Source organism: Staurois parvus, unplaced genomic scaffold, assembly GCF_062004578.1.
Source record: "Staurois parvus isolate SC_StPar_1 unplaced genomic scaffold, SC_StPar_1.0 ptg003977l, whole genome shotgun sequence".
Classification (NCBI taxonomy): domain Eukaryota; kingdom Metazoa; phylum Chordata; class Amphibia; order Anura; family Ranidae; genus Staurois; species Staurois parvus.
Genome location: NW_028321772.1, coordinates 53574 through 67504, shown reverse-complemented (window position 1 = coordinate 67504; position 13931 = coordinate 53574). Strand labels below are relative to the sequence as shown.

General features: G+C 49.6%; 1 protein-coding gene across 1 annotated transcript in view; it reads left to right on the top strand.

Annotated features, from left to right (window-relative positions):
• Positions 1 to 1070: 1070 nt before the first annotated feature.
• Positions 1071 to 13931, top strand: part of LOC149427138 (E3 ubiquitin-protein ligase Itchy-like) — a gene marked incomplete at its 3' end in the record, with an annotated part of 51273 nt that continues 38412 nt past the window's right edge. Inside the window, exon 1 of the mRNA XM_089668222.1 lies at positions 1071 to 1138. Coding sequence (XP_089524348.1) covers positions 1078 to 1138 — 61 coding nt within the window. The remainder of the gene's footprint in view (positions 1139 to 13931) is intronic.

Genomic DNA, 13931 nt, shown 5'->3' with positions numbered 1-13931 from the left:
CGGACGTCCTGGCAGAGATTCTGCGAGTACCATTGGACGTCCTGGCAGAGATTCTGCGAGTACCATTGGACGTCCTGGCAGAGATTCTGCGAGTACCATTGGACGTCCTGGCAGAGATTCTGCGAGTACCATTGGACGTCCTGGCAGAGATTCTGCGAGTACCATTGGACGTCCTGGCAGAGATTCTGCGAGTACCATTGGACGTCCTGGCAGAGATTCTGCGAGTACCATTGGACGTCCTGGCAGAGATTCTGCGAGTACCATTGGACGTCCTGGCAGAGATTCTGCGAGTACCATTGGACGTCCTGGCAGAGATTCTGCGAGTACCATTGGAAGTCCTGGCAGAGATTCTGCGAGTACCATTGGAAGTCCTGGCAGAGATTCTGCGAGTACCATTGGAAGTCCTGGCAGAGATTCTGCGAGTACCATTGGAAGTCCTGGCAGAGATTCTGCGAGTACCATTGGAAGTCCTGGCAGAGACTCTGCGAGTACCATTGGAAGTCTTGTCAGGGAGTCAGAGTTCTGGAAGACCTGGCCGGGATTCTTACAGTACTGTAACTGGAGTGTGTTTATGGAAACATTGTGCCGAACCCTTCCATGTAACTCCAAATGAGAAAATACTTTTTACCTTTTGCTTAGCTTGAGGTGTATTGTAAGGAAATCATGCACAGATATACAGACATCAGCACCTTGACTCATTTTGCACCCCGTGTGTAACTGTGAGGACCCTATGATAGAGAATTCGTCAGGTTGAAACGCGTCGGAGTTCATGTAGCATGACAGGCATATTCCTCATGGTGGTTGTACTGAATATAGTATGGACCAACTATTCTGTTTGTGCTCTTATGTACGTCGTTGTTACATATTTTGTAATAAACTTCTTAATTTTTATATATTTATCTCTGTTTATATTGCTTTCTCTGGTGGCCAGTAATATCCCCTTGTTTTGGTCGTATTCTTTATTCACTTCAATTATAGTGTCATCAACATACAGGAAGAGAAGGAATAATGTAAATGGAATAGTGTGTGTGTTCAATATCACTTTAATCGTTTTGTTTTCTTCCAGGGGATCGAATCATGGCAACTGCAGGCTCCGGACAGACCAACGATGGTCAGAAATTACACCTGAATCTCAAAGGTAAGCCTGCAGATATACAAGGAATGATGGGAGTTTTCTTCAGCTCGCCAGTCGGGTTTGGAGAAAACCGAAATGGGCGTCTAATTTCTCACTTCGTCTCTGACACTGATCAGCCAAATTATGGGGTCACCAGATTATAGGGTGAGGGCAAATCTTCCATGGGGGACACCTGTTCCAGTAACAACTCATTTCCCCGCCTTGGCTGATCTCCCTTTTACTTCCTTCTTTGTCTCCTGTGTGTGTCGTACGCAGCAAGAAAACAACCTGAAAAGTGAAAGGTTTTAATCTTTTCCTACTCTATCCAAAACTGAAAACAAAAAGTTTGGTTATTCAGTACATACATTGGGCAAGCGACTTCCTGTGTTCGATAAGCAGCAGGGCAGCCACTGGGTGGCTTGGGTGGAAGGGTGGGTGGAAGGAAGGGAAGGGTTGGTGGAAGGGAGGGGTGGAAGGAAGGGAGGGACAGAGGAGGGGAGACTGGAAGGAATCGAGGGGTAGAAGGAGGGGTGGGAGGAAGGAAGGCAGGGGTGGAAACGAGGGAGGGGTGGAAGCGAGGGAGGGGTGGAAGGGAGGGGTGGCTGGAAGGAAGCGAGGGACGGAAGGAGAGGTGGGTGGAAGGGAGGGGTGAGTGGAAGGAAGGGAGGTCAGACTCGCATGCTCAGTCAGCAGCATCAGAGCTGTCGGCTGCTCGGTGTACAATTTTCCGCCCACACATCTCCTTCTCAGAAGATGTGTGGACTGGAGTGTGGGTGGGCACAGTGGGAGGCAGAACAGATCCAGCCTCTCTACCCTCTTCTCCTATTGGTGTGGAGGATGGGGGGAGGGGCTGGGCACTTAGGAGCACACAGCGGGAGGCCAGGAAAGATATGGAACAATCGGGTGTGATTGGTGCAGTGGTGGGGGCAGTGACAAGCAGCGATCTCCTGTATGTCTTTCAATGAAGCAGCTGAAAGCCACTTCTCTTCTTCTCCCTCCCGCGGCTTTCAGCTGCTTCATTGAAAGCCATACAGGAGATCGGTCCTTGTAACTACCCCCACTGACGCCCCTCCCACACACTCCTAGTCCTGGTGCTGCTCGCCCCAACCTTATTTCCACTCGCCCAATGCGAGCGGGCAAGTGGAAATTTTGAGGGCAGCTTAAAATGTTACTAAATCCAGGACCCTACCTTCCCTATATCTGGTCTCCAACAGTACACAGAACATGGAAATGCAATTATTTTAGTAAATCTAAACTACTAGATACCTTTTCTCATCAGCAGTATAGAGCAGTCTTGTAACTTCTATCAGTGTCCAACCAAGCACTGGTAAAGATGTTAGGGGGAGTTTTCATTCTCCCCTGATTGTCCTATGGGGCTACATAACCCCTTACCCGCTGTCCGGAAGATGCTAATTGGCCCTGTGCTGATCACATACACCCTCCCAAAGAAAAAAAAAACTCTTTAGCCATACACACTAAACTGAGCATGTGCAGAGTGACTTCTAGAGCTCAGTCTTATTGACAGATGGATTGGGGACAGTAGAAGAGGGAGAGGATCAGAGAAGACAGGCTCAAATATCCCTTTTACACACTGTGGAGGATTAACCCCTTACAGTGCATCCAGAAAGTATTCACAGCGCTTAACTTTTGCCACATTTTGTTATGTTACAGTCTTATTCCGAAATGGATTCAATTAATTTTTTTTCCTTCAACATTCTACAAACAATTCCCCATAAAGATGACGTGAAAGAAGTTCGTTTTGAAATCTTTGCAATTTATTAAATATAAAAAAAGAAAAAAAAAAAAAACATGTACATACTCATGTATTCCCAGCCTTTGCCATGACACTCAAAATTGAGCTCTGGTGCATCCTGTTCCCACTGTTCATCCTTGAGATGTTCCCACAACTTGATTGGAGCCCACCTGTGGGACATTCAGTTGGTTGGAGCTCACCTGTGGGGACATTCAGTTGGTTGGAGCCCACCTGTGGGACATTCAGTTGGTTGGAGCTCACCTGTGAGGACATTCAGTTGGTTGGAGCCCACCTGTGGGACATTCAGTTGGTTGGAGCCCACCTGTGGGGACATTCAGTTGGTTGGAGCCCACCTGTGGGGACATTCAGTTGGTTGGAGTCCACCTGTGGGGACATTCAGTTGGTTGGAGCCCACCTGTGGGACATTCAGTTGGTTGGAGCCCACCTGTGGGACATTCAGTGGATTGGAGTCCACCTGTGGGGACATTCAGTGGATTGGAGTCCACCTTTGGGGACATTCAGTGGATTGGAGTCCACCTTTGGGGACATTCAGTGGGATTGGAGTCCACCTGTGGGGACATTCAGTGGATTGGAGTCCACCTGTGGGGACATTCAGTGGATTGGAGTCCACCTGTGGGGACATTCAGTGGATTGGAGTCCACCTGTGGGACATTCAGTGGATTGGAGTCCACCTGTGGGGACATTCAGTGGATTGGAGTCCACCTGTGGGGACATTCAGTTGATTGGACATGATTAGGAAAGGCATAAACCTGTCTATAGAAGGTCCCACAGGTAACAGTGCATGTCAGAGCACAAACCAAGCCATGAAGTCCAAGGAATTGTCCATAGACCTCCGAGACAGGATTGTATGAAGGTACAGATCTGGGGGAGGGTACAGAAACATTTCTGCAGCATTGAAGGTCCCAATGAGCACAGTGGCCTCCATCATTTGTAAATGGAAGACGTTTGGAACCACCAGGAATCTTCCTAGAGCGGGCCACCCGGCCAAAATGAGCGATCGAGGGAGAAGGGCCTTAGCCAAGGAGGTAACCAAGCACCAGATGGTCACTCTGAAAGAGCTCCAGCATTCCTCTGTGGAGAGAGGAGAACCTTCCAGAAGAACAACATTCTCTGTAGCACTCCACCAATCAGGCCTGTATGGTAGAGCAGCCAGACAGAAGCCACTCCTCAGTAAAAGGCAAATGGCAGCTCGTCTGGTGTTTGCCAATATGCACCTGAGGGACTCTCAGACCATGAGAAACAAAACTCTGTGGTCTGATGAAACAAAGATTGAACTCTTTGGCCTGAATGCCAAACGTCATGTCTGGAGGAAACCAGGCCCTGCTCACCACCTGGCCAATACCATCCCTACAGTGAAGCATGGCGGTGGCAGCATCATGTTGTGGGGATGTTCTTTAGCGGCAGGAACTGGCAGACTAGTCAGGATGGAAGGAAAGATGAATGCAGCAATGTACAGAGACATCCTTGAAGAAAACCTGTTCCAGAGCGCTCTGGACCTTAGACTGGGGCGACGGTTCATCTTTCAAAGGACAACAACCCTCAGCACACAGCCCACATCACAAAGGAGTGGCTACGGGCCAACTCTGTGAATGTCCCACAATGGGCATGCAGAGCCCTCTCTGTTGGCACGCTAGCACCAAGTCGCCCCCAGAAGCCAACCATCTGATAATGGCGCACATAGGGGCCAATGCGCATGCTCAGAAAGGAGTAGGGCCTTTATAAGACGGCGCATGACTGCGGGGAAAGGCGATCGTTTACCCAACTAGAGAGCTGCGGAGAGGATGGAGCTCGGACCAGAGGGACCATCATCCGTCTGATCTGGGGAGGAGGGTCCGGTGATCGGTGACAGTCTAGTAAGTCCTCCTCACCCACAGCCTCCTCCGTCTGTCCGATCGCCCCGCCAGGGCCCCAGGCCGCCTTCCATCACCAGTCCTGACAAAGTGCCGGGACTGCAGTGTCCCCGTACATGGTTGAATATTCAGCCTTCCATCTGATCGGTGATAGACACATCCTGGGATCGGTGGAGCCATAAAGTTTATGGGATCACTGTGGTCAGACATGGGCACTTCTGACATCATTGCTTACTACGTGTGAAATCTGTGAATGATCACAGAGGTCACATGGTACAGGGCTATTCACAACAGCCTTGTACCATGTGACAAGCTGTGACCAATCACAGCTCACTCAGTATTTCTCATTTGCTGCAAGAATGCAGCCAGAGAGAAGGAGAAATGATTGCTTTTACAGACTTTATGGGTAAAAAAAAAAAAATCCTCATCACCCCCCACAAGTAGTACAGTGTCACCATGGTGACACTGTACTGCTAGGGTGACAGTATGTAAAAAAACAAAACAACATAATATAAAAAAAATAAAATAAAAATGTAAAACAAAATATTTAAAAATTATAATTTTTGTTATAAACTAATTTGGGTTATTTTTTTTTTTTACAAAAAAGATAAAATAAATTTTGGCCAAGATTTATGATGAAATATTATTTATTTGCAAAATTTTATAAGAAAAACACTTTTTTCAAAATTTTTGGACATTTTCATTTACATAGCAAAAAAAAAATCCCGGTGGTGAATAAATACCACCCAAATAAAGCTTTATCTGTCTCAAAAAATGCTAATAAATTCATATGGGTAAAGTGTTGCATGACCGCGCAATTGTCATTCAAAGTGTGATGGCGCTGAAAGCTGAAAATTGGCCTGGGGGGGAAAGTGTCCGGACTGGAAGGGGGGAAAGTGTCCGGACTGGAAGGGGGGAAAGTGTCCGGACTGGAAGGGGGGAAAGTGTCCGGACTGGAAGGGGGGGAAAGTGTCCGGACTGGAAGGGGGGGGAAGTGTCCGGACAGGAAGGGGGAAGGGAAAGCGTCCGGACTGGAAGGGGGAAGGGAAAGCGTCCGGACTGGAAGGGGGAAGGGAAAGCGTCCGGACTGGAAGGGGGAAGGGAAAGCGTCCGGACTGGAAGGGGGAAGGGAAAGCGTCCGGACTGGAAGGGGGAAGGGAAAGCGTCCGGACTGGAAGGGGGAAGGGAAAGCGTCCGGACTGGAAGGGAAAGCGTCCGGACTGGAAGGGAAAGCGTCCGGACTGGAAGGGAAAGCGTCCGGACTGGAAGGGGGAAGGGAAAGCGTCCGGACTGGAAGGGGGAAGGGAAAGCGTCCGGACTGGAAGGGGGAAGGGAAAGCGTCCGGACTGGAAGGGGGAAGGGAAAGCGTCCGGACTGGAAAGGAAAGCGTCCAGGCTGGAAGGGGGAAGGGAAAGCGTCCGGACTGGAAGGGGAAAGGGAAAGCGTCCGGACTGGAAGGGGGAAGGGAAAGCGTCCGGACTGGAAGGGGGAAGGGAAAGCGTCCGGACTGGAAGGGAAAGCGTCCGGACTGGAAGGGAAAGCGTCCGGACTGGAAGGGAAAGCGTCCGGACTGGAAGGGAAAGCGTCCGGACTGGAAGGGAAAGCGTCCGGACTGGAGGGGAAAGCGTCCGGACTGGAGGGGAAAGCGTCCGGACTGGAAGGGGGAAGGGAAAGCGTCCGGACTGGAAGGGGGGGAAAGTGTCCGGACTGGAAGGGGGGGAGAAAGCGTCCGGACTGGAAGGGGGAAAGCGTCCGGACTGGAAGGGGGGGGGAAAGCGTCCGGACTGGAAGGGGGGGAAAGCGTCCGGACTGGAAGGGGGGGGGAAAGCGTCCGGACTGGAAGGGGGGGGGAAAGCGTCCGGATGCTTTAATAGTCAGGGACTTCTTTCACTGCATTTCTAATGGTAGGGCAGCCCACTGGAATGAATAGTCCGGTTTAGTTGCAGTGTTGGCACTCTGCGATAGATAAGTGGGGTTTCGGGTTGCTGTTTGGGCGTTCGGGTAAAAGGTTCGCCATCACTGCTCTAGATGGTCCACTTTCCATGCAGTGAATGACATTCATACAAACATCCACTAGAGGGAGTCACTGAAAAATCTGCCTGTTCCATATCCTGATGAAAGTATGGAGTCCATGGGAAGAGCTGGAGCAAAAATGACTCTTCGCTATCCTATTAACCACTTCAGCTCCGGAAGGTTTTACCCCCTTCACAACCAGGCCCTTGTTTGCCATTTAGCACTGCGCTACTTAAACTGGAAATTGTACGGTCATGCAATGCTGTACGCAAATTAAATTTATATAATTTTTTTGCACACAAGTAGAGCTTTCTTTTGGTGGTATTTGATCGCCTCTTGGTGATATAAACAAAAAAAGACCATAAATAAAACAAAAAACAAAACATTTTTGCTATAAAGCATCCAATAATATATAGGGCAGCACAGCGGCTAAATGGTTAGCACTTCCACCTGGCGGTACTCGGGTCGTTGGTTCGAATCCCAACCACGGCACCACCTGCCTGGAGTTTGCATGTTCTCCTTGTGCCTGCGTGGGTTTCCTCCGGGTACTCCGGTTTCCTCCCACACATCAAAGACATGCTGGTAGGTGAATTGTCTCCTGTCTATATTGTAGATTGTACGCCCCTTGAGGGCTAGGGACTGATGTGAATGTACAATATATATGTAAAGCGCGGCGTAAATTGATGGCGCTATATAAGTACCTGAAATAAATAATAAGTGTTTCTGAAAAATTTAAAAAAATTGCTCTGGAGCCAAACTGGTTAATGCTGAACTTTGGGGGGAAAATTCAAAAACTACCTGTGAATTCCTCGTATTTGCCTAGGGTACCATTAACCTCTTCACGCCGGCCGAACGCAAATGTGCGGCCTCCCGGGGTCTGGGCCTAGACGCCGAGTGGCCGCACATTTGCGTTCTATTAAAAAAGAACATATATGCTGAGAGTGCGCGCCCTGCACGCTCCCAGCACACATGTCCGGTACCTACGGAAAGGTCCCGATCTCCTCTTTTAATCAGGATCTTTCCCGATCATGTGACGGCGTGTCACGACGGTCACTTGATCCTAAACCCCGCCCCGGCTTCTGAAATCCTTAAAGGGCTGGGAGGCGCCGGCGCCAAGGGGTTAAAGAGTACTTCTACTTCTTTTGTCCCTTCTTTTATTTTATTCCTCGCTCCCGCAGGCTTTTATTTTTGAATATAATATTCGGATGCATTTTAAAGTGTAACGGCACCTCTGCTTATTAGTTGAAGAGGTCTCCCTTAACATTCCTAAGCGCAGCTATCGTATTCCGTGGGCAGCACCGTGGCTAGGTGGTTCGCACTTCTGCCTGGCAGTACTCGGGTCCTTGGTTCAAATCCCAACCACGGCACCACCTGCCTGGAGTTTGCATGTTCTCCCTGTGCCTGCGTTGGTTTCCTCCGGGTAATCCGGTTTCCTCCCACACTCCAAAGACTTGCTGGTAGCATAATTGGATCCTGTCTAATTTGAACCTAGTATGTATATGTATGAATGTGAGTTAGGGACCTTAGATTGTACGCCCCTTGAGGGTTAGGGACTGATGTGAATGTACAATATATATGTAAAGTGGCACCAACTGCCTGATGTTTCCATGTTCTCCCTGTGCCTGCGTTGGTTTCCTCCGGGTACTCCGGTTTCCTCCTACGCTCCAAAGACGTGCTGGTAGGTTAATTGGCTCCTGTCTACATTGTCCCTAGTATGTTTATGTATGAATGTGAGTTAGGGACCTTAGATTGTACGCCCCTCGGGGGCGGGGACTGATGTGAATGTACAATATATATGTAAAGTGGCACCACCTGCCTAGAGTTTACATGTTTTCCCTGTGCCTCTGTTGGTTTCCTCCAGGTACTCCGGTTTCCTTCCACACTCCAAAGACATGCTGGTAGTTGAATTGGCTCCTGTCTACATTGGCCCTAGTATGTGTATGTATGAATGTGAGTTAGGGACCTTAGATTGTACGCCCCTTGAGGGTTAGGGACCTTAGATTGTACGCCCCTTGAGGGTTAGGGACCTTAGATTGTACGCCCCTTGAGGGTTAGGGACCTTAGATTGTACGCCCCTTGAGGGTTAGGGACCTTAGATTGTACGCCCCTTGAGGGTTAGGGACCTTAGATTGTACGCCCCTTGAGGGTTAGGGACTGATGTGAATGTACAATATATATGTAAAGCGTGGCGTAGATTGATGGCGCTATAGAAGCACCACCTGCCTGGAGTTTACATGTTTTCCCTGTGCCTGTGTTGGTTTCCTCCTACACTCCAAAGACATGCTGGTAGGTGAATTGGCTCCTGTCTACATTGGCCCTAGTATGTGTATGTATGAATGTGAGTTAGGGACCTTAGATTGTACGCCCCTCGGGGGCGGGGACTGATGTGAATGTACAATATATATGTAAAGTGCTGCGTAGATTGATGGCGCTATAGAAGCACCTGAAATAAATAATAAATATTAATATTCCGGTTTTCCTCGTCCAATTGGATGTTGTGGATATGAAAGAGCCGTTTGTCGATAATCATCATCCACAAGCGCACAACGTGGCCGCTGCACCATCCTTCCGCTCCTCACAGACTCCTAATTGAAGCGACTCCACACAGTCTGGAAGCGCGCGGCCTTGCTCTGCTAATTCGAACGCACACAATGATCACACAGACGCATGTATAGAATAGAGAGCTCTTACATCCACTTGTCTGGAGGGGGGAGGATTGTGCGCTGGGATTGGAGGAGCACGTCTGTAAGTGTAGAGGGGGCCGAGGCGTATCGGGGGGCAATGCGTGGACACGTAGGAACCTGAAGAGGGATCAATGGGCAGCGTTCATGCTCACACTGCACGTTTTGTTCATTATGAAGCCGCACATTGTATGGTGGGGCTGCCTCTTCTCTGCGCGCTGATACAATACAGGTCTGTCTTGGCCCTCTCCAGGTAGCCTGAGGTTAGTGCAGTGAGTCATTCAGGGACACGTCGCGTTCACAGGCTCGTGTAACATTCCCGGTACAGGGACGGACGCTACATTCTTTTGGGCTGCCGCTGTGTTCATGGCAGGGGTGATAATGGCGTCCTCCCGCGTAACAGACAGGTATTTGGTGCAAAATTCCCCGACCCACTAGGCAGCGAACGAGGCATATTAACCGCCTGCATGCCGCCCCATAGCAGATGTACTGCTACAGGACGGCTAAATTTGGGCAAAAATCACGTAAATATACGTGGTTTCGCATTTCCGGGTAGGGGGCGCGCATGCGCCTCGACCTCCCCACGCTGCTATTCACTCCTGAGGATGTCAGTCACCGGGTCCCGACCAGAGATTTTCGGATGGGACTCGGTGATTGGCTGAGAGGGCGAGATCTGAGTGTAGACAACACATATCTCTCTCCTGTCAGCATGGAAATGCTGCTTTCTATTTCTCTGCACAGTACAGAGAAAGCAGCAGGTCTGCGTAGTAAACCAGCACACATTTGGTACAAAATTCCCCGACCCACTAGGCAGCAAACGAGGCATATTAGCCGCCTACATGCCGTCCCATTGCAGATGTACTGCTACAGGATGGCTTCCCCGGGCAAAAATCACGTAAATATATGTGGTTTTGCATTTCCGGGTAGGGGGCACGCAACTTGCCCTACGCGCACTGCTATTGGCTCCTGAGGATATCAGTCGCCGGGTCCCGGCCAGCGATTTTCAGATGGAACTCGGTGATTGGTGGCGAAGCTGAGAGGGCGAGATCTGAGTGTAGACAACACATATCTCTCTCCTGTCAGCATGGAAATGCTGCTTTCTATTTCTCTGCACAGTACAGAGAAAGCAGCAGGTCTGCGTAGTAAACCAGCACACATTTGGTACAAAATTCCCCGACCCACTAGGCAGCAAACGAGGCATATTAACCGCCTGCACGCCGTCCCATTGCAGATGTCCTGCTACAGGACGGATAAATTTGGGCAAAAATCACGTAAATATACGTGGTTTTGCATTCCCGGGTAGGGGGCGCGCATGCGCCTCGACCTACCCACACTGCTATTCACTCCTGAGGATATCAGTCACCGGGTCCCGACCAGGGACTCGGTGATTGGCTGAGGGGGCGAGATCTGAGTGTAGACAACACACTTGGTACAAAATTCCCCGACCCACTAGGCAGCAAAGGAGGCATATTAACCCCCTGCGCGCCGCCCCATAGCAGATGTACTGCTACAGGACGGCTTCCCCGGGCAAAAATGACATAAATATACGTGGTTTTGCATTTCCGGGTAGGGGGCGTGCGTCTCGCCCTACCCGCACTGCTATTCACTCCTGAGGATGTCAGTCACCGGGTCCCGACCAGAGATTTTCGGACGGGACTCGGTGATTGGCTGAGGGGGCGAGATCTGAGTGTAGACAACACAGATCTCTCTCCTGTCAGCATGGATGTGCTGCTTTCTATTTCTCTGCACAGTACAGAGAAAGCAGCAGGTCTGTGTAGTAAACCAGCACACATTTGGTACAAAATTCCCCAATCCACTAGGCAGCAAACGAGGCATATTAACCGCCTGCACACCGCTCCATTGCAGATGTCCTGCTACATGACGGCTTCCCTGGGCAAAAATCACAAAAATATACGTGGTTTTGCATTTCTGGGTAGGGGGCGCGCGACTTGCCCTACCCGCACTGCTATTGACTCCTGAGGATGTCAGTCACCGGGTTCCGGCCTGGACGGGACTCAGTGATTGGTGGCGAAGCTGAGAGGGCGAGATCTGAGTGTAGACAACACATCTCTCTCCTGTCAGCATGGAATTGCTGCTTTCTATTTCTCTGCACAGTACAGAGAGGTGCGCAATTCAGCCAGTGTGCAGCTTCCGGGACAGACCAGAGTGATTCTGATTGGTCAGTGCCTGTACGGTGAACGGCTCTGGTCTGTCCTAGAAGCGTGACACAGAAAAGAGGAAGAAGAGAGGGGATTTCAAATCCCCGGACCGCTGGACGGGCTGTGTGGGCATTAACAGCTCATCAACCACGGAGATAAGTACATTGGGGACTGGTGGGGGAGGGTATACGGTGTTGGGTATTATTATACAGGATTTATATTATTATTATTATTATACAGGATTTATATTATTATTATACAGGATTTATATTATTATTATTATTATTATACAGGATTTATATTATTATTATTATTATACAGGATTTATATATTATTATTATTATTATTATACAGGATTTATATTATTATTATTATTATTATACAGGATTTATATTATTATTATTATTATTATACAGGATTTATGGCGCCAACAGTTTGCTCAGCGCTTTACAATATAACGGGAGACAATACAGCAACAATACAGTTCAATACAAGAGGGATAGGAGGGCCCTGATCCTGGGAGCTTACAGTCTAAGAGGGAGGGGCTAGTGGTACAAAAGGTAGTAACTGTGGGGAATGGACTGATAGGAGGAATAGAAGAATCAGCTGAGGGCAGGATAGGCTTCCCTGAAGAGATCGGTTTTCAGAGATCGCCTAAAAGTGAGCAGAGTAGGCGATAGTCTGATAGATTGGGGTAGAGAGTTCCAGAGGATGGGGGAGGCTCTGGAGAAGTCCTGGTTGGTTCACCTTTCCATTTTTTCTGTATACTTTGGAAATGAATAAAGATGCCGGTATTGATGTCGTTATTTTGGATGGATTGTTTACAAGGATGTAGAAAGCAAAGCTCTTTGCGCTCTTCCTTTATGGAAACCGGGAAGTATTGCATGTCTGCGTGCTTTCAGTTCCGCGGGGCTCCCTAGAACGGAGGATTTTTAGATTGCGCCTTTTATTTTTTTTTTGCGTTCTACCATCTGCCGGTTTGGGTGGCGCACTTAATCCTGTAGGATATAAAGGTGGTTTATGAGCTTCCCCGGTGGAGGGGCCGGGAGGACGGTGTCAGATTTTGACCCTTTTTTTTAAAAGACCAGAACACCTCTGGGCACCTTGAGACGCATTTTCCTGCGACATTTTATTGTCGCCGGTCACTTCCATTTTCACCAGCAGTTCACGTGAACGGGGTGACCGGCCACTCCTCTGGTTCGGGGCCAAAGCTGAGGTCCCCCCGTTTTTCAGAGACCTGAGAGGTTAAACTGGGCTAAGTGAAGGGGAGCTTTGTCCCCCCCCCCCCATTGGCTTTGGGGCGACCCCTCCCAAATGAAAAGTATAATTGGCTTTGGTTCTCGGTGCAGCGAAGGCTCCACAAACAGCAGCCATGTAGTGGATACAGAGCATTGCTGTACGCTGCCGAGGGGGGTATAGAATGCCCCTCTGTGTCTTGGGACGCCCCCCCCCTCCCCTCCCCCGGCCCCCCCCTCTTCTTCTTCTTCTCTCCAGGCTGTGTTTATTTAACTTCAGGAACAGAGAGGTGTGTGTAAAGCTGAGCGAGGAGGAGGGGGCTAATTCCCCCAATTTGATACACCTTGTAAATGCAGCGGAGTCTGCTCTGGGCAGCCTGACTTCCTCCAAGTCATTAGTGTCATTAGAAGAGGGGAGCCGCGGGGCGCACAATGAGCCCTGTGTCTGCACGGCGGGGGCAGAAAGAACCATTCACAGCAACACACCTCATCAAACCTCACAATCCGCACACTATACACCTCCACCATTATCTGAAAACATAGCGCCTTGCACCGACCTTCCTACATACGAGCGAACCGTCCTACTCCCGGCTCCTCGTGCGTCCAACACGCTCATTAGAACACCAGGATGTCCACAAAATTGATGGCGGCTTTTCAGAGGGGCATGGCTGTCACGGTGGCTAAATGGTCAGCTCTTCTGCCTGGCAGTAACAGGGTCGTTGGTTCGTATCCCAGCCACACCTGCCTGGAGTTTGCATGTTCTCCCTGTGCCTGTGTGGGTTTCCTATGGTTCCTCCCACATTTTTCCTGAAAATTTGTGTTCAATAAACAGTTGCGCAAATATCCCGTGACATAAAAATGATTACCTATCACCTTTTTATTCTACGGGGCCTCTGCTTTCAGTAAACATATCATTTTCTGGGGGTTTAAAGTGGAGCTCCACCCGAAAGGGGAAGGGGCAGCACAGTGGCTGAGTGATTAGCTCTTCCACCTGGCAGTACTCGGGTCGTTGGTTCGAATCCCAACCACGGCACCACCTGCCTGGAGTTTGCATGTTTTCCTTGTGCCTGCGTGGGTTTCCTCCGGGTACTCCGGTTTCCTCCGA